The 26,883-nt window shown below is 40.9% G+C and overlaps 1 protein-coding gene across 8 annotated transcripts in view; it reads right to left on the bottom strand.

The window, feature by feature from the left end:
• TBCD (tubulin folding cofactor D) overlaps positions 1 to 26,883 on the bottom strand; it is a 261,333-nt gene that overhangs the window by 124,303 nt on the left and 110,147 nt on the right. For all 8 annotated transcript variants that reach the window (XM_073311985.1, XM_073311984.1, XM_073311991.1 and 5 more), the window contains exons 16-17: positions 11,183 to 11,240; positions 1,585 to 1,614 (exon numbers count right to left, since the gene is read on the bottom strand). In XM_073311985.1, coding sequence (XP_073168086.1) covers positions 1,585 to 1,614; positions 11,183 to 11,240 — 88 coding nt within the window. The remainder of the gene's footprint in view (positions 1 to 1,584; positions 1,615 to 11,182; positions 11,241 to 26,883) is intronic.

Below are 26,883 nucleotides of genomic sequence, written 5' to 3'. Positions count from 1 at the left end.
CTTCTCAGATCACCTTAAATGTGCTTGTTTGTTTTTTTTTATATGTGAGACACATGATTTGCAATCTCAAAGATTTTGTTAATGTATTTACACTATTTTAGTATTATAAATGGGAAATAATTGCATGGCTAATTTTTTCTCTTTCTTCTAGACTTCAGGCAGAAACCTTAGCAGTTAGTGTATTCAGCACACAGATGAAGAGATTTTTAGTTAGTGGTTTTCAACCTGGGGTCCATGGACTCCTGGAGCAGTGTTCCCTCTAATTTTTTCCATCCATGTGTGGAATGAATTTTGTTATGTGCACCATATCGAGATAATGTGTGGATGTGCACCACCAGTAGAAACCAAAAACCTAGATATAATATATACTTTTAAGAAGTTACTATAGGGATAATTACTCCAGCCAGGACAAGTTGGGCGTTTTAGAACTCACTACTCAAAGAATTCAATTTAAGCATAATGAAATGCATAGACCAGTCAAACAACTAAAAAAACCACACTTCGCAAGAAGTATCAAGAAGTAACAACAATAATAATACAAGTATATGTTGGGAGGTGACTGTGAAAGACAGAGAGTGAGAGTGTGTGAAAAACACAGACACACGCATAGCCCCTTTAAGCATGCTGCCCCCACTTTAAGCACGCTGCCCTATTAAGTAGATCAGCATGTTCAGACACAGCAGCAACTGCCAGCAAGCTCCCTCTGTCCTGAGCCCTGTTGTGTCCCCCACCCCACTCTGTGGAGATGGGGTACAGGGACGGGGGGGAAGGAGGACACCCTAACTTCAGTGCCCCCTTCCACATCCCCACTCTGCACAGCAAGCAGGAGGCTCCCAGGAGCAGCTCCAAGGCAGAGGGCAGAAGCAGCATGGCAGTTGGGGGAGGGACACCTGAAGTGCACGGCACTCGATAGCCTGCTAGGCGGCCACCCAGCCACGCAGTTTAGAGGGAACTTAGCCATGGGGGGTCCACAGACTAGGTCGAAGATTTCGAACGGGGTCTGTCCATTCAAACTTTTTTAGTGGTCCGCAAATGAGAAAAGGCTGAAAACCACTGTTCTAAGTCTTTTATGCCATGAAATATCTGCCTGCCAAGTGACATGGAAATAAAGTGGACTTTTCTACTTGAACAACTCATACTTCAAAACTAACAAATTTCTTGGAAAATTCAGATTATGGTTTGAGAAACTGCATGACCTACTGGACAAAGCACAGGACCAGAAGTGAGGACTCCTGAGTTCTAGTGCTAGCTATGCGATCAAATTGCTGTGAGGCCTTGTGTAGTTCACTTAACTTACCTTAATGCAAGTTAAGGCATATTGTGCGACTTTACATCAAGGTTTTGCTTTTTAGAAGCAACTTGCTAAAAGGCTTCTGGAACTAATGTCCTAAAAACTCTCAATTAAGTTTAAAGGGGAAAAAAGTACACAAGAACCTGTGGTTCAAATGATGAAAATATGTTACATGATTGTTTCAAAACAGTGTTCCCCAAATTTGGTTGTTCTTTTACTCATTTGGTTTTAGGAGTTACATGTTACAATGTATCTACAAGAAGTCTAATGAAGAATCAGAAAAGTTACTATACCTGTCTTCCAACATTCTCCTGGAAGGCAGCCTACAGAACAGAGAGAACAAACATACAAAAATGAGTCAGTTTTCTTTTTGATAAACACCAGAGGATGAATTCAAAACAAACACGCAGCAGTATAAATGACCCATGGCTTTACTTTTTAAAATAAAGTCACCTTTGTTAGTTGAATAGGCCCTCAAGGGTTGTTTTTTGTTTGTTTTTGGGGGGGGGGGGGAGGAGGGAAGGTCACTGATGCTTTATGTTCTAATGCGCTTTCAAATCTGTCTGTTGCATGACAACAGTTTAAGAATGCAAGTTGACTAAAATAATCACACCCATAAGAGTAGTCTTTGATTCCTAAGACAAGGCTTCACAGTACAATCAAAAGTCAGTAGCCTGCGACAAAAGGAATCAGGACAGCTCTGTCTTGTTTATCTGCTTTGGGAAAGTTTCAGATATCTTCCATAAAGACTCTGCTATGTCTATACTACAGACCTTGCAGCAGCACACCTCTATGCCAATGGTAGAGAGCTCTCTCGTTGGCATAATTAGACCACCCCCAACGAGCAGCCGTAGCTATGTCGGCGGTAGAGCATCTCCTGCCAACATAGCGCTGTCCGCACCAATGTTTTTGTCTGTAAAACTTATGTTGGTCAGGGAGGTGGGGTTTTTTGTTTTTTTTCCACACTCTTGACTGACAACAGTTTTACCAACAAAGTGCTCATGTAGACATAGCTTTAGATAATATCATGGTTATAATGCCTTGTTTATGTGATGTATAGGCTTGGAAGGATTCATTTTTATCAGTATATGTTGGTAAACATCAGTTTCACCAAACACACACAAACCAATAAAAATTTCCATCCATAATAATTGAATTTTACAGATCGACAAAGTAAAAGAAAAATGATGCTTGAAAACTTAGAATTTGATTTAAGGATATTTACTTTGCATATTTTGACATGTGATCTTGACAATTTGTGTTTTAACAGTTATAAAGGTTTAATTCTTTTAACTGCAAAATCAACTGTCATTAAATAATTGTCTTACCCCCTCATTGCTTGACACACCCCATAATTTTTCACAACTGTGAACATTTAATTAGATACACACAGAAAAAAATGCTTAAAAATAAACATCAATATTATCCATCAAAATTATAAAAAATAAAAATTTAATTCTGCCAAGCCTAGTTAAATACAATACTTAGAGGCTGTTGAGAGCAGCGTGATTGGGATTGTACTGCTTTAGCTGTTTATTCTTGAGTACTGAACACTGATATTTGAAACATTCAGGTGTGAAAGCATATTAAAATATCAGTCTCTGAGCTTGCAAAACTTGAAGGCATCTTAATTGATGTACACTTCTTATGTCTGGCAATAAACAGATCATAAAGAAAATAGAATATATGTAATTAGAGCATTACATATATATCTGCATCAATGTAGTCCCCCACACAGTATTTACTTTTTCCAGTATCTTCCCCCACTCCCCACCAGTTAGTCTGGAGTAGAACTGTCCCTGATATATACTACATACAAATTTTAAAATTTCTTTTTATAAAGAGGCAATTTTTTTTTAAAAGCAAGAAGTACAAATACTGGCAGAGGTTTTCTAAATTGTTCAAAAAAAGTAAGTATCACTATTATCTGGATACTAATAACTATTCACCTCATTTATGTAATGACACTATGTTTACAAACAATTTCTGGGAAAAGACAGCAGCAGCCAGCTGACAACTGATGTCCAACACAGTGGGAAATTTTGACCAAGAACACTGGAGCAAAAATCCTATTCTTATCAAAAATACCATGGGATCTTTGGATTGCCACATAGACAGACATCACTTATTTGTAAGATTCCTTCCAAAAGAAAAACAGAGTAAATACTGAACTCTGGAAAAATGAAAGTTTGAGTTCGCTTGCTTGGATTTGAACCTGTTACTCCTGGGAGAATTCTGCGTCAAAAAATTTTAAAATGCATACAATGTTTTAAAATTCTGCAAAAATCTCCATATATAATTTGTGATAATAATGCAATAGAATCATGCCAGTTTTAATTATTTTGGTAATCTATTTCCAAATATCTTGCAGCAAGTATTTCTGGAACAAAAAAGATTCCCCCAGGAGCAGAAAGTTAAAGGAACCCCACATGACAACGCAATTTCTGTTTCTCTGTTATGCTTTTGTTGGGTGCCTCCGTCTGCATGTGTCACACATGCCAGCTGGGCGCATCTTGGGGGAAAATTCTGCCTCTCTGGTCTTTTAGTTGATTCTCATTTTTTCACCCTGCCCCCACAAGGTTACCAAGAGGTTCCCAAATACAGGACACTGCCGGGGGGGGGGGGGGGAGCGGGAGCTGGAGGTGGGTACAGTTGGGTGGTCCTGAAGGGGTCTGTGTGTATTGGCATAGGGTATTCAGGAGGTATTGGGAGTGTTGAAGGGGGTGCTGGAGGCGGCTGCACAGAGCCCCTCAGCCCAGACACCCATACCTCCCCCCAAACCCAGCTGCAAGCCCCCCCCCAGCCCAGACCCCCGCACACCCCTGCAGAGCCCAGCCATAAGGCCAGATACCTGCATCCCCTCCCCCCAGAGATCCAGACGCAGAAATATCCTGATGCTGGTCAAACCATGCTTGTATGGAGTTTCCTGTGGTGATTTCAGTGTTGGACTGTGCAGGGCTGATGCTGGGCAGGGACTCCATTCCCGCTGGGCCGGGCGCTCCGCTCACTGTGGGGCCACAGCCCACACATCAGCTCCTTCCTTCAGGGCATGCAGGGAACAATACCTGCCAGGAACCCTCCAGCTACCCCTCTCTCCCCCCCACCAGGGTCCTTTATTTGTGCACTAGGAAGCCAGGCTCTGCCCGGTCCAGTGGCCCCTACTGGCAACCAGCAGCTCCTCAGCACCAATTCTTCAGGAAAAAAATAAAATTCTGCACAGAACATTAATTCTGTGCAAATTCTGCGCAAATTCTGCATTGTGCAGTCGTGCAGAATTCCCTCTGGAATAACCTATGGTTCCAAGGAATCAATGTGAGCCACACAACAGGTGAGAACTCATAGCACAGGGATGCGGTAGCAATCTAAGTGTACTGGAAAGGCCCCCAGTGTAACTTCTTATAAAGCCCTGAGAGCATGTCTAGGTTACAGCGACTTGCCAGGGCAGGAACATGGGCTGTAGTGCTGCCTGACATCTTTGCACAACTGCATGCTGTAGCCATAATACTGACAAGCTTCTTCCACCTTCAGCCTCTCCTCCAGTAGGGATGTAAATATTGTTTTAAAAAGTTAACCGTTTAAATTATTAAAATTTATCATTTAAGCATTTAACCACTGGGGCTGCTCCAGCCAGCCCGGGGCTGAGATCCTTCTGACCAGCTGGCCGCCAGCTGGCGCAGCTGGAGTTAACAGTTAGGGCAGTTAACTGGCAAGACTAATTCTTACCGGTTAACCTGTAAACCGTTTACCATTTTACATCCCTATCCTCTAGCATACCCTTTTGCCATGACCTGCAAGGAGGTCCTCAGAAGACAACATACAGAGGCCTTTCTCAGTGCCTAAATCAGGGTAATTCTTCCTGGTCAGATAAAGGGCTTTTATAGGGCTCCTTTACACACTGCTCAGGCCCTTTTCCCTGGCATAAAGGGGCTGCAACAGAGATATGGCTCTCACCCTTAATGCCTACACCCCTAAGTGACTAAGCAATTCAATCACTGACCAACTGCATTATGATTACCTTAGGAAATGTTTCAATTGAGTAAGTGGCCAGATTATCCATAAATATACAGGCCCAAATTCAACAACAGCTGAGTGGGACATCTGTATTTTTAAGCTCGACAGTATTGATTTCAGACTGCCAGAAATTTTTTTTGTTTTATTTATAAAATATCTGCAATTCATAGAATCATAGAATATCAGGGTTGGAAGGGACATCAGGAGGTCATCTAGTCCAATCCCCTGCTCAAACCAGAACCAATCCCCAACTAAATCATCCCAGCCAAGGCTTTGTCAAGCCTGACCTTAAAAAACCTCTAAGAAAGGAGATTCCACCACCTCCCGAGGTAACCCATTCCAGTGTTTCACCAGCCTCCCAGTGAAAAAGTTTTTCCTAATATCCAACTTAAACCTTCCCCACTGCAACTTGAGACCATTACTCCTTGTTCTGTCATCTGGTACCGCTGCGAACAGTCTAGATCCATCCTCTTTGGAACCCCCTTTCAGGTAGCTGCATGTCCTTCCTGAACAGTTTATATCCATCCATGACAGTACTCCAGGTCATGTGAGTTATCCCACCAAGTCTCTGTTATTCCAATCACATCATAATTCCTTGACTGTGCCAGGACTTCCAGTTCTCCCTGCTTGTTTCCCAGGCTTCTTGCATTTGTGTAAAGGCATTTAAGATAAATCGCTGATTGTACTGCTTTCTCAGTATGAGGCAGGAATCCTCCCGTCTTGCACTCTGCTGATCATGCTTCCTCCTGTTATCCCACTTCCCCACTTGCCTCAGGGCTTTGGTCTCCTTCCCCTGGTGAATCTAATTTAAAGCCCTCCTCACTAGGTTAGCCAGCCTGCTTGCAAAGATACTCTTCCCTCTCTTCGTTAGCATCTCCGTCTCTGCCTAGCCATCCTTCTTCTTGGAACACCATCCCATGGTCAAAGAATCCAAAGCCTTCTGTCCGACACCACCTGCATAGCCATTCGTTTACTTCCACGTTTCGACGGTCTCTACTTGGGCCCTTTCCTTCCACAGGGAGGATGGACACCACGCTTCACTACAGAGAACACCAATTGCGCCTGACAGAGTAAGTCTCCATTCAGTGTAATATATTGTAGTATAACCATAAACTAGTCATTAATGGAAAGAAGAATTTTACACTGAATATAACATGTTAGCCAGATAGGTATTATAAGTGAAGACTTTGCAGAATAACCATCCTTAATGTACTGTACGTTTTTACGTTCTGCTATTGTTTTCCTTTTGCATTTTCTATGTCAGTTTAAATAACATCATGCAGATGAAAATCTAAACAGAATTCGCTAAATTAAACATGGTGGAAACATCATTCCTCTAACAAAGTAAAACATGTCTTCTCTAATGAATAAATTGGTTTCATTAAATATATTAATTAGGTAAACTGAACAGAAAAGCACCCAACAAAAGATAATTTAGTAAGAGACTAGTAAACTTCATAATTGACTTACTAAGGACGAGTTCTGCCTTCAAGTAAACATGCACAATTCCCACTGACTTCAAAAAGTTTTCTTTTCATGTTTCTTAGTCTAGATGTTAGCATTAAGTATTTGCTTCATTGGACAATGAAACAATCTAACATTTCAGTCCAACAGCCTTTGAAAAATGTATGTTTCAGTATATTGTACAAGCATTAGACTCTATAAAGATTACAATTTGTAAAATATCTAAATGTTTGCTTTATTTGCCACACACAATTCAACAGCTCTTTGAAACTTTCCATAACTCTAAGCTAAATTTGGTTAAAACTATGACAGCCAATTTCATTTGCAGGGAGTGGTTATTTAGGATTAATTTTTATTTTTATTATTTTTGTATTTGTGTCAAATTGAACCTGTCTTAGCTTGAACTGTTGTTAAGTATCCAAAAAAGCCAATGGATACGTTCATGCCTACTATCTTTTGTTAAGTCTTGGGGAAATATGACTCATTTTAATGAGAAAAATACTGTCAACAGAATTCAAACAAAAAGCCAAAAGAAAGAAAGGCATGTTAAACAACGATAGTCTCCAGAAGTTTATTTCAACTTTATATTCAGAAACCACCTGGCTACTACACACATTAATGCATGTACCTCATAAAATGAGCTTTATTTTTCACATCACTCAGGTCAAATTGTGTCAGCACTTCCATTAGATAGCCCTATTTCTGGAGTTCTACAAAATTTGGGCTTAAAAATTAAAACTTGGTATAAATCATCTCCCTTGGGAATTATTTTTTCATTTGTTTTTACTCAATATTAAAATTAAGGGGTTCAAAAAATCAGATTCTCTTAGATGCTTTTTTATGTTCTAACTCAATCACACCTTCCCACTGCTCAATGGAATTCTTATAGCAAGGATCCACACATGTTTATCAGCATGCAGGACTAGGGCTTAAAAAGAGATAAACACACATAGTATGGGTACACAGAGATACATATAAGTAAAACATACAACAAACACCTTTCTCACAAACAGAAGTTAATCTAATAAAAAGGTATTACCTCACCCACCTTGTGTCTCAAGAAAATATTCTCAGCCCTGCTTCCAAATTTAAAGCAGAAAATGCTAACAAACATCTAACTAAGTATACTAAAAAGCTATAATAACTATACATTTCCAGTTCAAGCAATAGAGCAATCCAAACAGTGAAATCAGTGGTACCAGTCCTCCCTTAAACCAACCACTGATACAAGAGGAGGAGGAGAGACTAATTTAAAAAACATGATGCCAGGTGGTATTATCAAGCCACCAAGTTAAGCAAAAGAAATGGCCTTTTAATTACACCAAGTTAAAATTGGCAAGAAAATAACAGAAGTGGAAATATACAAGCTATGAATTGGTCATACTTTAAAAAAAAAATTAATTCAGCACATATGATAAACGCAACACAATTTTCTTAATGACTTTCAGTAGATACCATTTTTTACATTGAAATACATTTACAGAACACAATTTAATTTGTTTTGAGAGAGATATATGCTTCACCATATTTCCACATTCTTTATAGGGTTTCCAATTTGAATTGACACTAGTAACATACAAATCAAAACAATCCACCTTATATACACATTCAAAATGATACATGTGAATACTTTCTTAAACCCACTAATTTAGATATTAAACAAATCCGTTGCAACTGTGGTTCTGCCCTCAGTTTATTAAAGAAATTCAAATTCTATTTATGTATTTGTTTTGTTGTTGGTTTGTTTTTTGTAAAAGCTTAAAAATGCAAGAGCTTCAAGAATCTACTTGATATCAACTAGAGCATATTCATAAGGACATTTACCACACTGGGTGACTATTTTCTACAGACTTCCTCTTAAAACAGTTTCAGTTCTCTATGAGAAGCAATTCTTTGGTGCAATGAGGAGTGCAGTTAGGGTGGGACTTAACAGACACACTGTATGCAACGTTACCCTGCAGCTATGATTACAGCACAATCTGAACTGGGAAGGATCAGTATGATTAAATTACCAAAGCCTTTGATTCCTTCAAATAGTGTAATCTTCCATCCAGAAACTAGCCAAAGCACAGCTCACAGAAGGTACACTTTACCATGAGTAGACAGTAGCACTGCTTTCCATACCCACCTACAAAAACCACACTTAACCCAAGGAAGGAGATAAACAGCACACAATAAAAATGTGCCAAAGCCTTATGCAATACACTAACTTTTTAGTGATGAACCACATTAAAATCACGTTTTCAAGCTGTCTGCTAGGTATACAAGGACAGTAATAGCAGAAACAACCAAATCATTGTATTTTAATTTGTATCCATTTGAAATACAGAAAGGTAATCCACACTGAGCCTGATTAGTAAGTATTGTTCTAGTCAGTATTAATTTTGGCACCTTAATTCACAGTCAAAGTATCAGTTTTACTATTTAGACACAGAATCATAAAACTTAAGAGACAAAAAAAATCCCATTAGAGTATCAAGCAAATAATCTGCAAGGACGGGGTACATACTCTGGAAAAAAATTATTTAAACAGCTTCACTTTACCCAAGGCTTACGTGGACAAGTTCAGATGTAAAAATGGCTCTGGGAATCAATCTACAATCAGTCAGCACAAAATGTTCTTTCAGAAAAGAATGCTGAGAATCACTTTGTTCTTGAAATTAGTTAATTAGTGGCATCAATGAATAAAGTATGAGTACGGAGCATTCATACAAAATTCTTTTTAGCAGTGCACTCAAAGAGGCAGTCAGGTTGAAAATCATTTTTTTTTACATATGTAACAACTAATTCTTTAGATTATTAAAACAATATTTTTAAAATTTAATTGATTTTTCACCATTTATGCTACTAGTTTTTTTTTCCAATATTTCTCAGTTTGAAAAATGAAAATTAACTAATTAGTTTCTAGACAATTTCATTCTCAGTGCTTTTTCTTCATCTATGCCTGGAATAAAGAGGGTATAAATCTTTAGTTTCATACACAAACCTTACTGTAATAATTTGTGATTTTGAAATTAGTCTAGTACAATGCACTCTACGTGGGGCAACATGTTCTGATTATACAGAAGCTGAAACTAGGGCAGTGAGCGTAGCTGCCACCCATTTGTTGAGAGATACATTACGCAGAGATCATATTATACCAGTACTCTATGTTCTGCTCTTGTTCCTATTAACTTCTAGGTGAAGTTACCACACACAGGTTTTGGTTTTAACCTATAAAGCCACAAATGGTTTGGGATCTGGTCACACAGACAACTGACTCCCTCTCCAAGTGGTAACGTGGCAGCTTCAGTCAGCAGTTTGAGCTTTTAAATAGAGGTGGACTGTAAGAGACAGAGATGCTACTAGGGCATTTTCTGTGAGGAATCTTTCTTGGCTTTGGAATACATTAGACCCATTAAGAGACTAGATTTCTTAACTTTCTGGGTACACTACAGAGCCCACCATTCTTTTTGGGCATTTGGAAAGATGGTTAATTTGATAGGGACATGTGGGTTTGTTGATGGATATTTTTGTGTCTTTTGTATTATTTATATGGACTATTCATTAAGTATGTTATAGGTTTTTAATTTTTTGATGAGATATTGTTTGTTCTAGTTGTTGTAAGGTTGAGACTCCTTCCTCAGGGCTAGGATCTTTATGAGGAAGTAAAAAAATCCAATCTAATCAAGTTACATATACATTACATCATATGGAATTACATCCCCAGACATAACAAGCCTCTCCTCTCCTACCCTTCCTCCCACCCCACTTGAACATAACTTCCCCTCCATACACTTCCTCCTCCTCGACAGTCAAGCTTTCTTCCCACCTTTTTGCCACCATCACAGTGTCCTGCATAGAGTTTCTATAGGACACACTTGGTGTTCCTGGCCCTTCTTTCTTATCCTATCCTAGATACTTACATAGGTGACTTACTTAAATGTCCTAGCTCTACAGAAAGAGCTTCATCTTTACAAGTCAACCTCTTTCCTTCTACAGAAATGAATTTTTTTAAAATTTATTTACTGTAGTTAGAAAATGACAATGGACACACAATGAGAACAGAACAACTTCACACTAGATGCCACATAGTATAGTTAAGATTCAGTAGAGTTTTATATATTAGCAGTCACCATTATGTATTATTACATAGTCACAGTATATTACTAAATAGCTCTTTCTGAGAAATATATTGCACTATGGAACTGTGGTAACAATAGCTCAGATTTTAACTATGGATCCATTATATGAAGTGTAAAGCCATGTTTTTTGTATTTTTAAATATGCACTATAGAGATTTTACAAAATACTTACTGTTCATGACATACAATATTTTGTTCAAATACTCTAGCTCTACATTATTAGCTTGTATTGCAAGCAAACTATAAAGGAATTTTTAAAAAAAGAAAGGCATAAACAAAACCGATAACTTACTGAGGCAGCTCTTCTGCAGTTAATATCACGGTCAAACACCGCAGCTATTACCAATGCACTGAAAAAGAAAAATACAGTGTATAAGTAATAAAATATTAAAATTAACAATTTACAAACAGCATACCAACGTTTAACCTTTCATTTGAATACTCAGTATTCCCTGGAAAGAAGTTACAATTTCTTAATGCAAATCAGAGTTATAGTTTAATCAGATCTGGCTTGCTAACCAAATATTTCCCTGTATTCATGGAATTGTTTCCCACCTCTTCGGAAATTAAGGAAATGTGCAAGCAGCAAGCCCGGTTCACATTACTTTGTAGTGAGTTGGCAAAAGAGAGTACTGGGACAATCCACAATATGGACACATTATTAAACCACTCTTGCAAACTTTTGTTATTATTTGTAGAATGGAAACATTCATAAAAGAATATCTGATAACAGAAAACCTTAAAGGCAATAGCATAGCTAGTCAATTCACAGTACGGAGTTGTTTCTATTTGCATACCAACAGACAGAAGATTAGAGCATTAAAGACACACTTTAGACAGATGGCAGCGTGTAATCTCTGGAGTTTCATGACGCTTCATTAACAAACAGAGTCTTGAGATTCTCAGATGAATGGAAATTACACATGGACATGACTATATTTTAAAGAGCAAACTTCCTTGCCCCTTTTGATACACTGAATATGAACAAATGCACAAGTGATTTTTTTTAAGATAGCTCATTAGGGGGGAAAACAATCCAGAGACATGATTAGGCATAGTTTAACTCTCTGCAGCATAGGATATAATATTTCACAGTTCAAAAATAATCAAGTTCTCTTCCCACCTTGGCCAACTGACAGCAGGAAGTTAAGGGGAACACAAATTGAAAAACCCAGCAACTGGCCTGTACTGGCAATTCTGATTAATGCTCATCCACACTAGACATCGTCCATTGGGTAGCTTAAGGATGATGGACTAGCAACCAAGCAGCACTGTAACATTGTTAATATTATCCCATTGCTTTTTCAATACCAAACTTTTCAGTATTTTAATGTATAACCTTCACATTATATAAATATATGTCTTTAAATATATGTATGCCAAAAATGTTTTAGACATACACAAAAATAAAACTAAATTAGGATTTCAAGACATTTTAAGAAGACTAACTTTTAAATTCAATTAAAATCAAAGCTCTACTTGTCATTGGTGTCAGTTCAATAGCGACTCAATCAACTCTAGAACAAAGAATCAGATACCATTCTCTGTATAGTATCTCTACTGAGACATGGTGATAGGCAAGAATACAAGTCTGGAACATAAAATAATTACTCTCTGCTCTACTATGCTATCTTTTAGATTATAGAGCTCAGCAATTGGTGATTATTCCCCATCTTTCAGTAGTGATTTCATAGAAGACAACTCTCTGACATCTCAAGTCACTAAAGCTGACTTTTTTAAACCAAGTACTGTATGCGCCAATACACTTACTAGTATACCATTTAGTAGTATCAAATACTGAAAACTGAACTACAGTTGACAAAAATACAATTTTTGTTACATTATCCGGGTGCAGGTTCACTGACTCCCCTATTATGCAATAGATCTCCCACTCAATGCAAATGAATAAAGTCACACTGTATCACAATATTTGATTAATAGTCTATGAATATATACCTTTTTATAAAGTGTCGTATTTAAAACAAAAGTAAATCTATGTATTAAGCTGTCAATGGCAAACACTTACAATTGTGCCCTGATTCTCTGACAAGTTTTTGGTTTTTTAAACTTAGCAGGACATTAGGCTTGCACACAATTGCCAAACTTTTCTGGGTTTGGAATCAACATAGCAGCTTTTTAAACTAATATTAAAAAGTAATAGGTTACTAACTACCCCACACGTCAACACCGCATGTCAGATGTATTATGTAAGATATATCTAAAACAAACCAAAGTAATGAGAACCATACAAGACATTCCAATAACATACACTACACCTTGAAGCTTAGAAGGAGTTACAGAACCACAATACAATGTAAACACTTTGCTACAAAAAGCATGAGTAAACCATGCTTCCTAAGGATTAACTGCAAAGCAAATTTTTAATATTTGAAAAGACAGTTACCTTTTCTGTAACTGGTGTTCTTCAAGAGGTGTTACTCATGTCCATTCCATAGTAGGTGGAGTCAAGCAGCACTCCAATGAACTCTACCCTCTGCATAGGAACTAACAGACTTTTTGTCATTTACCAGCAGGCCCAGGGATCAGCATGTGATCCCTTTTGACTTTGGACCTGGATCGACCTTTGACCAGCCAGTCGTAGAGATACATGTAGATCTAGATACCCTGATGCCTGAGTTAAGCCGCTACTACTGATATGCACTTCGTAAATACCCTCGGTGCTGTCGCTAGGCCGAAAGGGAGGACCGCAAACTGGTGGTGGTCAGATCCCACCATGAAGCATAGGAAGCACCTGTGTCCTTGGAAGATGAAAGTACGCATCCTTCAAGTCATGGGTGGCATACCAGTCTCCTGGATCCAGGGAGGGATGACGGAGGCCAGGGAGACCATGCGGAACTTCAACTTCTTTATGTATTTGTTGAGGTCTCGTAGGCCCAGGAGGGGCCATAGACTGCCCTTGGCCTTTGGGATTAAGAAATACCGGGAATAGAACCCCTTGTTCCTGTACTCCTGAGGAACCTCTTTCACCGCACCCAGCTGCGGCAACCTTCTACCTCCTGCGCGAGGAGACTCTCATAAGAGGGGTCCCTGAAGAGGGACAGGGACTGAGGGGGATGGGGGTAGACATAAGCTGGAGGGTATAGCCCTGCGTCATTATACAGAGGACCCAGCGGTCCAAAGTTATAATGGTCCATGCTGGCAGGAAAAAAGAAAGGTGGTTGGAGAAAGGCAAGAAAGAAAAAAATGGGGTATAGTCTGGTAGATTGCCCTCAGGCGCACCCTCAAATTCCTGCTTGCTCCCCTGCTTATTGCAGGTCAAGCCCAATTGGGTGGAAGGAGAAGGTAGGTGGTTTGGGCAGCGTTTATAGCCCCTGCTCTTTTTGTGGGACAGCTCCTGCCGGGGTTGCCTCCCGTGGCCCTGAGCTGGCTGCAGTCTGAACCACTTACAGGCTGGACCAAGGACATACAGCCTGGAGTTTTCAGGGTAATGTAGGAGTCCTTGAGTCCATGCATCTTACTGTCCATCTGTTCTGCAAACAGGGCCTGGCCATCAAAGGGAAGGTCCTGCATTGACTGCTGAGCCTCTGTCGACAGGCCAGAAAGGAGCAGGCAGGATACCCGCTGCATGGAGATGGCCGAGGCCATGGTGCAAGCCATGGAATTCGCCGTGTCTGAAGCTGTCTGGAGGGCCACCCTGGCCACAGCAGTGCCCTCCTCGAGGATCACCTGGAATTCCTTCTGGAGCCCTTCAGGAAGTGAAACCTTGAACCTGGCCACGGCCTGCCACATGTTGTAATCGTAGCAGCCGAGGAGGGCTTGGTAGTTGGCCTCTCAATTGAAGGCTAGAAGACGAATAAATTTTTCACCCAAATAGATCCAGTCTCTTCGAGTCTTCATTTTTGGGCGTGGGCCCGGGTTCCCCCTACCTCTCCCTTTGATTAACAGCCTCAACTATAATAGAGTTTGGGGCTGGGTGGGTGTAGAAATACTCGTGGCCTTTAGCTGGCACAAAGTATTTACGTTCAGCCCTTTTTGAAATGGGGGACAGGGAGGAGGGGTTTGCCACAGTGCATTAATAATTTTCTATACCCCTTTGTGTAGGGGCAAAGCCACCCTTGCAGGTGCCGTGGAGCAGAGGACTTCAAATAAGAAGTCCAATGGCTCCTCTAGCTTCTCCGCCTGGAGCCCCAGGTTGGAGGCAACCCTCTTCAAATAGTTCCTGATAAGTCTTAGCACCATCTTGTGGAACTGGTTGAGGGGGAACCGTGATGGCTTCGTTCAGCGACGATGAGGACGAAGCCATTGCCGTGGGAGAGCCACCATGTCCCCTGGTGGTCCAGCAGGCTGTTCCCTTGACTGCTCATGGACCTGGGGGGTCCTGCCTTCAGGGGCCTCTGCCTCTGGTGGAGGGCGGGATGCTGAGCCTGATGGCCTGAGGCCCCCACCAACGAGTGGACTGTCTGCGAGGGCTGGGGAAACCTCCACACATTCCAGGGGTACCAGGCCGCCGGCAGCCACTGGCTTTGGGCAACAGAGTGGGTTGTGGTGTCGATGATGTGGATCATACTGCCGGTGCCAGGGCTTGTCCTGCCATCAAGGACTCCTACTCAGTTCCGGAGCCGGAGTGGTCACTGCCAGGCGACCATGATCAAGCAGACCGGTGTTCCTTCTCCATGCGGTGCCAACCACAATACCTCGACATCGACCTCACCGAACTAGACAAGTCCCTCACGCAGGAACCTGGGGAACTATCAGCGCTTGGCGGATCGGTGTCGGTAAACCGGCGATCTATGCCTTATGCTGCTTGACCAGTACCTGGAACAGGACCGGGAGCTGAAGCGGGCCGGTCGTCAGGAGGATCTTCCCAACCGCGGGGATTCACGTCTCTGTGACGGGTGTCGGTGGGGCAGTAACTGGTAGCCGCATTCAAACAATGGTTCACTTGACCGGTGCCGAGGCCTTGGAGACACAAAAGGCCAGTCTCAATGTTTTTGCCAGGTAGGCCTCAGTAGGTCTGCACCAGGTCGCCGGCAAGCCACACAGTGAATCCTGCTCTCAGCGCCCAGGGTCCGGAGACCGAAGAGGGCTTCGTTGAGCCTGCCTCCCTGCTTCTGAGGCGTGACGACTCCGAGCAGGTGAGCCCTGGCGGGCCGTCCCCTGCAAAGGGGAGTGGTGCCGCTGAGGTGGGGACACACAGTAAGGTCCCGAGGCGGGTTTACCCTTAGACCAGGGTACCACTGGAGCCAGTGTGGGCAACACCAGTAGCGTCAGGATCTCCTGCACTGCCTGCAAGGCCTCCTGTGTCAACAGGACATCACTGTCCAGGGTGGCAGGCATTCTACAAGATAGGCTGAACTGCTCAACTTGAGCTGGGATCTGACTCCCTGATGGAGGCACTGAGCCGCACGGCACAGGTCTTCGCTCTCCTCCAGCCCTGTTCTTTTCCCTTACGGGAAGTGGGGGATCATCCCCTCATAGTTCTCTTTGGCTTCTTGGGCAGAGCCAGGGAGGTGGAATCAGTGCCAACTCGAAGATGGCGCCGGCGGGGTACTCTACACCAGTGCTGCAGTGCTCGGGGCCAAGTCAGACCTCTGCTCCGACTCCATCAGGAGTGCCCTGATATGGATCTCTCTCTCCTTTTTCATTTGGGGTTTGAAGGATTTACAGTTGCGACACTTGTCGCTTATGTGTCCTTCGCCTAGACACCTCAAAAACTTCTAGCGTGCATGTTGCTGATGGGCATAGGCCACTTAAAACGATCACAGGGCATAAAGCCTGGGGACTGGGGCATGCTCCGTCCCTAGGCTGAGTCTCGTCCAGGACTGACTATATTAGAACGAACACTAAGGGAACTATTAGCTGTCAACTATTTTACAATTATTTTACAGTAAACGTTTGGAAGAAACACTGAACTAAACACAATGCTAACCAAAGCAGCAGACATTTCAACACCATCACTGGTGGCAAGAAGGAACTGAGGGTAGGGGAACCAGCGGCGCCCCTTGTACCGCAGTATGTGAGTGCCCTTCCTGGGGGCGACAGAGCTGGTCCCCTACAGATACTAATGAGGGAAAAACTTCCGGCACCGGTGCACGTGGCAAGCACACACACCTAATATGGAATGGACATGAGCAAGCACTCGAAGAAGAGTATTCACAATGGCACTAACTGACAAAACAAAAGAGGAATCTTTATGCACAACACATCATGATTTTGCACAGTTCAGTACCCATTCACGTTAACAGAAGCTGGTGTTTAAATGTGCCATATAACAAGAGAGGTGTAAAGTATATCCCAGAAGATCAGGTCTACATCTCTATAAACCTACCTCCAGCATTCAACTGCTTTGGCAAGTAATAGCCATTTCAGCAGAATCATTTAAGCAGAAAATTATTCCTTTCTGACTCTGAAATTCTTCATTATGTTATTTATTTACTCTAGGCAATACAGGAAATAAATATTAGCTGAAAGGTAAATTCACAATGGCTTTGCTTCAGCATAAAGGTATTAATTACATGATGCCATCAAATCACCCTGTATTTAGAGTACTCATCTGCAAAAATATACATAGTTTCTTTTCTTCAAAGAGGATATAACTCTTATTGCACTGAAAACAGCTAAAGAAATATATTAAATACCTTCCTAATATTACTCTTCCATGTGCACAACTGCTATCCCCACAAGGATTTATGTGATTATAAACGAGGAGGGGTGATGATGTGTATAATAATGAGTGGAAGACTAGTTGACTACAATATACTCTCTATTAAAATGTAGTCTACAAATCTACAAGTCACTACAAAACAGTGTGAAAATTTCTGGAATAGATAAACATTTCCCCATTTGGGGGACAAGGAAGGGAATTTGAGGGATGTGTTTTTTGGTGCAGCAACCCTTTAAAACACAAAAGTGGGTATGCACAATATTAGGAAAAAATTATGCTGGTAAAGAAAAAGGAGCAGATTTCTGTTTCAAGTTTCCAAAGGGTTAAATGTGACCCATCATAAGGTCAAAACATTAATTGTAAATTATGAAACATTTTGACAGTTTCTTTTTGTGACATGAACCATCCAAGCCAGGCAGTTCAGCATTATGTATGCTGTCCTGAACTCAACTGTGAGATAGTTTTGCTAAAACAACAGTTACAGACCGAGTATCAGTTTTAGCTTTTAGTTATCTACACTATCCTCAGTTTCTCTTGTAACAATGGTACCTTTAGTGAGATTAAGGTGCAAAAAGCAGCTTCTATTAAAAATATGATGTCATTTTATTCTCTCCCAATAACTTCATAATTAACATGCTGATCTTAAAGGTTAGAATCAAACATTACAAGTTTTCAGCTACCAGCTGAAGTGCAAGTCCTGTTCTTTCTGCTTTGTAATTAAAAGGGAAAATGTAAACTTGAAATCTAATCAATTCCAAAAATTGAATTCAAAATAATTTCACATTACTAAACCTAACATAAGCCCTGTAGCCAATTTTTTTAGTTTTGCCAATCACATTTTTTACACGTTTTTCCTCTCCTCTGTTAGTGTATGAAAGATCCACATAAACAAAAGGGGAAATTGACCTACTGACCACACAAGAGAAACCATGAAGCAGACTGTACACTATTTTACATGCATAGAAGTGAACACTGAGCAACAGTACAACAGAGCTTACTGCCCCTTCTTCACTGTTGCATTCACAAATCAAGCCTTTTCTCTATGATCATAGTTGTGTGTTAATCCTTTCACTAAGAACATTTAAAACCCATCAAACTGTGTTAATGAATTGTTCAAGTTCATTTCATATTTCAAATAAGTGCACACACACACACTGCTGTGATATGCAATACAACTAGCAATGAGAACAGTCTTTCTAAGATTAAACATGTTTAAGGCATCTTCTCCTGTTTGCTTTCATTGTGGGAGTTTATGCGATACAAACAAAGTAAAGTTTCATCCGATGAAGTGAGCTGTAGCTCACAAAAGCTTGTGCTCAAATAAATTGGTTAGTCTCTAAGGTGCCACAAGTAAACAATGTAAAGAAACTGTTCATGTCAAATAAAATGGGATTTTTTTTTTTTTAAGGCAGGTAAAGAAACTTGTCTTGACTTGTTTGGAACTTACCGCACCTGATTTCTAACAGGTAGAGCAAAGAATGGCTCACTCATTTGAGTCTCCAGGACACACCTTTTGTAGTTCCAAGTATATTTAACTTTTTGTTACAATACTATCTTTAGCTTAACTTAATTTGACTATTAGAAAGAACTGTGTTGGAATCTTTAATGATACTTTAGTCCCAAGCAGTTGTGGCAGCATACTAGAAAACAGAATTTAGTAGTGTCTAACTTTTAAAAGATACCTCAATATTAAAAGTAAAGAGATATGTATCACTTCTTAAATAAAAATTTCAAGAGGCCATAGCAATGCCAGCTATATTGTGTGAAAACTGTGTGTATTGCAGTAAATAAATCTTTTGAAAGAATACTATTAGTAGAGATTGTAACACTGGGACTTAAACACAACACACTAAATGAATAAAAAAGACGACAGCATTTAAATTCAAGATTAACTTTTAGCAAACAGCTCTACATTACAGAAAAGCAAGACCAACCATCAACGTCGCAAATTCTATCCAACAGCCCTCTTCTGAAGACAGCATTCAATCAACAAATAGATTTTTCTACATAGAAATTATTCTCATTGTTTCATCCGGGCACAAGATATAGCTCAGAGCAATGCTTCAAACTTCCTGATTCTACAGGACAATCTTGCCCTGGAGCAAGCTACCTCAGTTTATCCGATAGCCACACCCTCTTTTTCTTCTTACCACAAACAACGCTCTACCGCAGGGAAGACTAAACTGCTTACACTCCTACACTGCATGCACTATTTGTATAGTACAGTGCTATGCTGAATTGGAGGAGGGGGAGAGAGTAGTCAGTAATTATAACTTAATAAAAGAGGTACAAATGCTAAGAACAATTAATTTATTGATCAATTGTGTCATTTTATTTAGGGACATGAAAATGCATTCCAACAGCTCAATGTAATTAAATAAATCGAGAAGGTTACAACTGAAGCACAATTTAGAAGTTACTCAAAAAATTCTACACAAATGGCTTTAGACAAACTGCCAGAACAACTCTACTTCGTAGTGCAAAGCTGCTGCTTAGTACAGAATGCATTTCTTTGGATTTTTTCTGGGGGGGAATGAGAATAGAATTATTTTCAAATGCCTCACAGTTCTTAAACTACACATTATTTGCACTCTCCTAGTACAGAAGAAACATTCACTCATTTTAAGTAAAACAGTGGGGGGGAGGGGGAATCAAGCATTATAAACAAATGGTAAATTCCCTAAAAAATACTCCCAATAGGATACTTTTGGTACATGCAAATACTCCAGAAGAAGGTAAGGCAGTCCTGTAATTAATTCAACAGGTTACTTAATTTTTAATTATCCATGCTCACAACAATTTTCTTTTTGTGTTGCATGTGGGCTTGTAGTTTGGATAGTGCAGGGAAGGGTTAGAACTACTGTTCCTTTAGAAACCAGTTGAACCGGACTTAAAAAAAATAAACACTCCAAAGGGCATTTGTGTTGGTTCAGATACCAAAATAAGGACAGAAATAAAAATAGTCAAGATAAGTATCCAGATAAAAGTACTATAATTCTGAGGCAAATACTTTGTTCATCTACAATTTGATTAGTTAGGAGGAGTAGTACTGAGCTCAGAGTAGGGGTAAATAGTCTAGGTCCTACTGGCACCTTAACAAGTTTGTCACATCAGTATGCTGAACAACGCTTGTTAATAACAGCACTTATGCCCACAAAAAGGCAGAGGCGAGTCACCATTTTGTGAATCAAAGGATTTTTCCTGTATAGCAGAATACTTCGTTATAAAAGAAGATTATTATATATTTTTGTTTAAAACATTAACACTTGTGGAAGGTGATAAACCTAAGTCCCCTATTTAACTACAGACCAGGTTCAGCACTGGAAGTGACAGAGCAAGCTTCCCCCACAAATGTAGAGTGGCTCAATTGAAAAGTTTTCCCTTTTTGTCAATTGGTAAGATGTTATCAGTTCTATCAATGCTCTTCATTAGCAGTAAAGGGAATGCTTGTTCACACCAGTAACGCTTTAGGTTTCAGTGAAGGGTCAAAAACCCACACTTTTGGTCTGTAATCTCAATACCACAAGCTGAACTGGTAACGGGGCAAAAATGTAGTTCAGTTCACATGCTGCTTCTCTCCTGAGACTCCCAACAAGAACATCAATTTACATCAAAATTGAAGTCGACATGAAATGGATCATCACTTAATTTACATATCCAATCATATCCATCAAGCAGTACCAACTTTTGGTTATTACCAACCTTTCAATGCACTACTCTATGATTACCCCCTTGTCCTTCAAGGCTGATACCTAACTATGTTGCTACACTCCTCCCAGGACAGTAGTATGTGAGCACCTCCATCCAATTAAGTAGTTTTAAAGGACTATGAAGGACAACTCTGTGGTGACCTAGAATCCTATTTTCGATGTCTCCGACTCAAGGAATATTTCCAACACACCTCTGAACAACATACTAATCCACAGAGACCTCCCTACCAACACTACAAAAAGAAGGATTCTAGGCGGACTCCTCCTGAAGGTCGAGACAGTAGACTGGACTTCTACATAGAGTGCTTCCGCCGACGTGCACGGGCTGAAATTGTGGAAAAGCAGCATCACTTGCCCCATAACCTCAGCCGTGGAGAACACAATGCCATCCACTGGCTCAGAAACAACTCTGACATCATAATCAAAAAGGATGACAAAGGAGGTGCTGTCGTCATCATGAATAGGTCGGAATACGAACAAGAGGCTGCAAGGCAGCTCTCCAACACCACATTCTACAAGCCATTACCCTCTGATCCCACTGAGAGTTACCAAAAGAAACCACACCATCTGCTCAAGAAACTCCCTGAAAACGCACAAGAACAGATCCGCACAGACACACCCCTAGAACCACAAGCAGGGATATTCTATCTGCTACCCAAGATCCACAAACCTGGAAATCCTGGATGTCCCATCATCTCAGGCATTGGCACCCTGACAGCAGGATTGTCTGGCTAAGTAGACTCCCTCCTCAGGCCCAACGCTACCAGCACTCCCAGCTATCTTCGAGACACTACTGACTTCCTGAGGAAACTACAATCCATCGGTGATCTTCCTGAAAACACCATCCTAGCCACTATGGATGTAGAAGCCCTCTACACCAACATTCCACACAAAGATGGACTACAAGCCGTCAGGAACAGCATCCCCGATAATGTCATGGCAAACCTGGTGGCTGAACTTTGTGACTTTGTCCTCACCATAACTATTTCACATTTGGGGACAATGTATACCTTCAAATCAGCGGCACTGCTATGGGTACCCACATGGCCCTACAGTATGCCAACATTTTTATGGCTGACTTAGAACAACACTTCCTCAGCTCTCATCCCCTAATCCCCCTACTCTAATTGCACTACATTGATGACATCATCATCATCTTCATCATCTGGACCCATGGAAAAGAAGCCCTTGAGGAATTCCACCATGATTTCAACAATTTCCATCCCACCATCAACCTCAGCCTGGACCGACCCACTTCCTGGACACTACAGTGCTAATAAGCGATGGTCAGATAAACATCACCCTATACCACAAACCTACTGACCACTAGACTTACCTACATGCCTCCAGCTCTCATCCAGACCACATCTCATGATCCGTTGTCTACAGCCAAGCTCTACAATACGACCGCATTTGCGCCAACCCCTCAGACAGAGACAAACACCTACAAGATCTCTATCAAGCATTCTTACAACTACAATGCCCACCTGCGGAAGTGAAGAAACACACTGACAGAGCCAGAAGAGTACCCAGAAGTTACCTACTACAGGACAGGCCCAACAAAGAAAATAAACAGAACACCACTAGCCATCACCTTCAGCCCCAACTAAAACCTCTCCAACGCATCATCAAGGATCTACAACCTATCCTGAAGGACGACCCAGCACTCTCACAGATCTTGGGAGACAGGCCAGTCCTTGCTCACAGACAGCCCCCCAACCTGAAGCAAATATTCACCAGCAACCACACATCACACAACAGAACCACTAACCCAGGAACCTATCCTTGCAACAAAGCCCATTGCCAACTGTGTCCACATATCTATTCAGGGGACAACATCATAGGGCATAATCACATCAGCCACACTATCAGAGGCTCGTTCACCTGCACATCTACCAATGAGATATATGCCATCATGTGCCAGCAATGCCCCTCTACCATGTACATTGGCCAAACCGGACAGTCTCTACGTAAAAGAATAAATGGACACAAATCAGACATCAAGAATTCTAACATTCAAAAACCAGTCAGAGAACACTTCAATCTCTCTGGTCACTCGATTACAGACCTAAAAGTGGCAATTCTTCAACAACAAAACTTCAAAAACAGACTCCAAATGAGAGACTGCTGAATTGGAATTAATTTGCAAACTGGACACCATTAACTTAGGCTTGAATAAAGACTGGGAGTGGATGTGTCATTACACAAAGTAAAACTATTGTCCAGTGTTTATTCCCCCCCCCCCCAACTGTTCCTCCCACGTTCTTGTCAACTGCTGGAAATGACCCACCTTGATTATCACTACAAAAGGTTTTTTTTCTCTCCTGCTGATAATAGCTCACCTTACCTGATCACTCTCATTACAGTGTGTACGATAACACCCATTGTTTCATGTTCTCTGTGTATATAAATCTCCCCACTGCATTTTCCACTGCATGCATCCAATGAAGTAAGCTGTAGCTCACGAAAGCTTATGTTCAAATACATTTGTTAGTCTCTAAGGTGCCACAAGTACTCCTTTTCTTTTTGCAGATACAGCCTAACACGGCTGCTACTCTGAAACCTTTCAACCTTTGTTACCCAGAACGATAGTATTTGTGATGCAGGGTTCATATGTTTGAAAAGACTCAAGTGCAGCATTTTAAAGTGTGTGCTTTTTAAAAAAAAAAATCAGTGTTCTTTTTCTGTAAAAATTTACCTACTTATTTTTAGAGACAGAGAAAGAATGTGTTTTTGCTGTGTAACTGAACCCATAATGAACATCAAGTTCTTTGTTCTGAGATGCTGAGTTTCACATTTTCAAGTTAGCCAACAATTTGCTTGTGGCTAAAAGTATGACTCTTCTTAAAGTGAAACAGCGACACACCTAAGGCTAGATTTAAAACAACAAAAGAAAAAAATGTGTGTGATCATTGCATTGGCCCCTAACCAAAGTGTGCTGACTGTGTGTCACGGTGAAACTGTGTGTCATGCTGTACTTGAATATTTTTTATTACCTGTTTCTACTCAGAGTGGTAACTTTACTTCTGAGAGAGCTCAAACTAAGTTATTATATTCAGAAAAGACACTAACAAATCTAACTACAAGAACCTTTCATCATAACGTTATTATGAAACTAGCACTAGCTAAAGTATACTTGTCAGACTCTGTCTATCGCTATTTGTGTGCAATCTATCACTACTCAAACCAGTCCAGACCCTCTGGAATTTCCTCAGCTTCTTCCCACTCAGCTGAGGTTAGACTGGGCTAGCATAATTGCACTGTGACTTGGTGTTAGTATTGTAGGCATAAAAGATGGCTTATTTGGGTCTGGCCTTTTATTAAAAGGGATACCTTTAAATCCCTTCTGAAACCGTTCCCAGAGACCTGAAAGCCAAAAAATATTTTTTTTTTCCCAGTCTAGTCAACTAGAGCTTACTCAGCCCAAGGTCATGCCAAACAGTTTCATGCCATCGAACAGTGCATTAATTAGATAAAATCTTAATGGAGAATCTGCATCCCATATATAGACCCAGATATTGTTGTTCCATGATAAAGCAAAGGAGAAAATGGCATAAGTACATGTCACATCCCAGACAAAAGAAAAGTATGATAAAAAGGAAGACTGAGGAGTGCTCAGACATTTTGCTGTAACTGATTTTAGATTTGACAAGGGATGAGTTTGTTGGACTCAAGAGAGATCCTAGATATGATCACCCAAGCCGGGGGTGGAAACAGAGGCCTCAGAATAAAAAAAACAATAAAAATTAAAAAAAAGATTTACGACCAGATTTTTGAGGAAGGCAGCACCTTTGACCAGGATCCTCATCTTTTTAGTTAGCCTTGAGATTAAGAGGCAAATTTGGCATACTTGTCTTTCTAGACCACATACCATTTATGACAGGTCCAGTTGGACCTCATAGGTCTGTATACGACCCCCTTGGACTCAAGGTTTTCCCTCTGGGAGCCTGGTATGGGAAAGACTAGCTCCTCTGTAGATTTCCTTAGCTTGAAAGAGTGCCTTCTGGAGATGACTGTTTTATTCACCACCTCCTGAAAAACATCTATGAGAACTGGACTACCAGGCTTCCCCATAGGCACTCCTCTCATCAAAGACTCTTCCCTCAACAAAAGCATCCTACAAATTAAAGGAGCAGAAGATCAGAACAAGGTGAAACTTCCTTATCCACAAGGCAGCAACCCCTATGATCTCTGAATTTTCACGTACTTATTTTCTTTGCCTTGTGTTTCAGCAAAGGAAATAAATTTGAGGAGATGACAACTAAAGTTCATTTCAGTTGGACATTAGTATAGCAACCACCGGGATCCTGGAAGGCAAGCTGAAACCCAACTGGGCACCACTGCTTCAGAGCCCTAAGGACTAATGTGACTGGCAAGTAGTAGCAGGCCAGGGCCAAGAAGGGAAGCCTAGAATTAAAGAAGCAGACAGTACTTTTGGAGACCAGTGCCAGCTGGTCAAAAGTTACTTCAGTGGAGACAAGAAAAAAAGCTACTTGAGCTGTTGCTATAGATGAGGAGCACTGGAAACTTGCCAACAAGCCAAGAGGAGCTACTGCTACAAGCTTATGATTCAAAGTAGCCATTAAAGAACTCCTAAACCGCCAGTCAGGGGCAGCAGCGAGAAAAAAACCTGTATCTCGGAGGAGAGAATCTCACAAGTCAGGCAGAAAGAAGACAAAAGCAAAAGAAGGAAGGGTAAGAGTTGTAGTAGAAAAGCAATCCCAGCAGTGGAAGAAGAAAGCTGCATTAGTGCCTAGTCATCTGCTGGAAGTTTCTAGTCTATTTTATGCACCAAGGGCTGGGTCTTTATGGATACATCTACACTACATCTGGGAGCGAGCCGCTCAGCCCAGAAAGACAGACTCACACTAGCAGGGTTTGGAGCTAGGATGCTAAAAATATCTGTGTGGCTATTGCAGCTCCAGCAGAGACTCAGGCTAGTCTCCTGAGCTCAAGCATAGGGGACTGGGTGGGCTCGAGCTCAGCTGACTAGTTCTAGTCTCTGCCAGAGCTGCAATCTCCATGAAGCTATTTTTAGCATGCCAGCACAAGCCCCACTGGCATGTCTATCCACCACACTTTGGGAGGCTCACTCTCAGCTGCAGCACAGATATACCCTAAGGAACAGGAGGTGGCACATTTCTCCATCCAAACCTCAGAGAGCAGAGTTCACTCCTACAGTGACTCTGGACTGGCAGAGGACTATTCCATGAAAACAAAAGAACTGGAAGGCACAACATACTTTGACCCATTATTTGTTAATTTTGATTTAGTTTCAATTATTTATAATAAAGCTTCCTGTTACAAGTAGGAAAACTCTACAGGATATTCTGCAAAAGAAATATTTTTACTAACACAAGACAACACTGTACAGCTCAGTTCTTAAACATTTCTGAGAAAAGGAGAGACTAAGGCTGAAACATGTAGTATCTAAGAAGTGGATAGATAAATGAAGTGCTATTAAGTAAGATTTACTATGGCTAGACTGTCATTTCTTCAGTTTCAATTAAACAAGAGTAAAATATTGCTGGAGCGTATTATGTAATTCAATCTGATACTTTGACAATATCTTCCAGTACAAGTTTTTCCAAAGTAAGCCACATCTAGTATCTAAAGCAAAAAATTGTCCCACAAAGGCTACTTAAGAAGCCTGCATCA

The sequence above is a fragment of the Lepidochelys kempii genome, chromosome 14, assembly GCF_965140265.1.
Source record: "Lepidochelys kempii isolate rLepKem1 chromosome 14, rLepKem1.hap2, whole genome shotgun sequence".
Lineage (NCBI taxonomy): Eukaryota > Metazoa > Chordata > Testudines > Cheloniidae > Lepidochelys > Lepidochelys kempii.
This window is presented reverse-complemented; position numbering and strand designations above follow the sequence as displayed.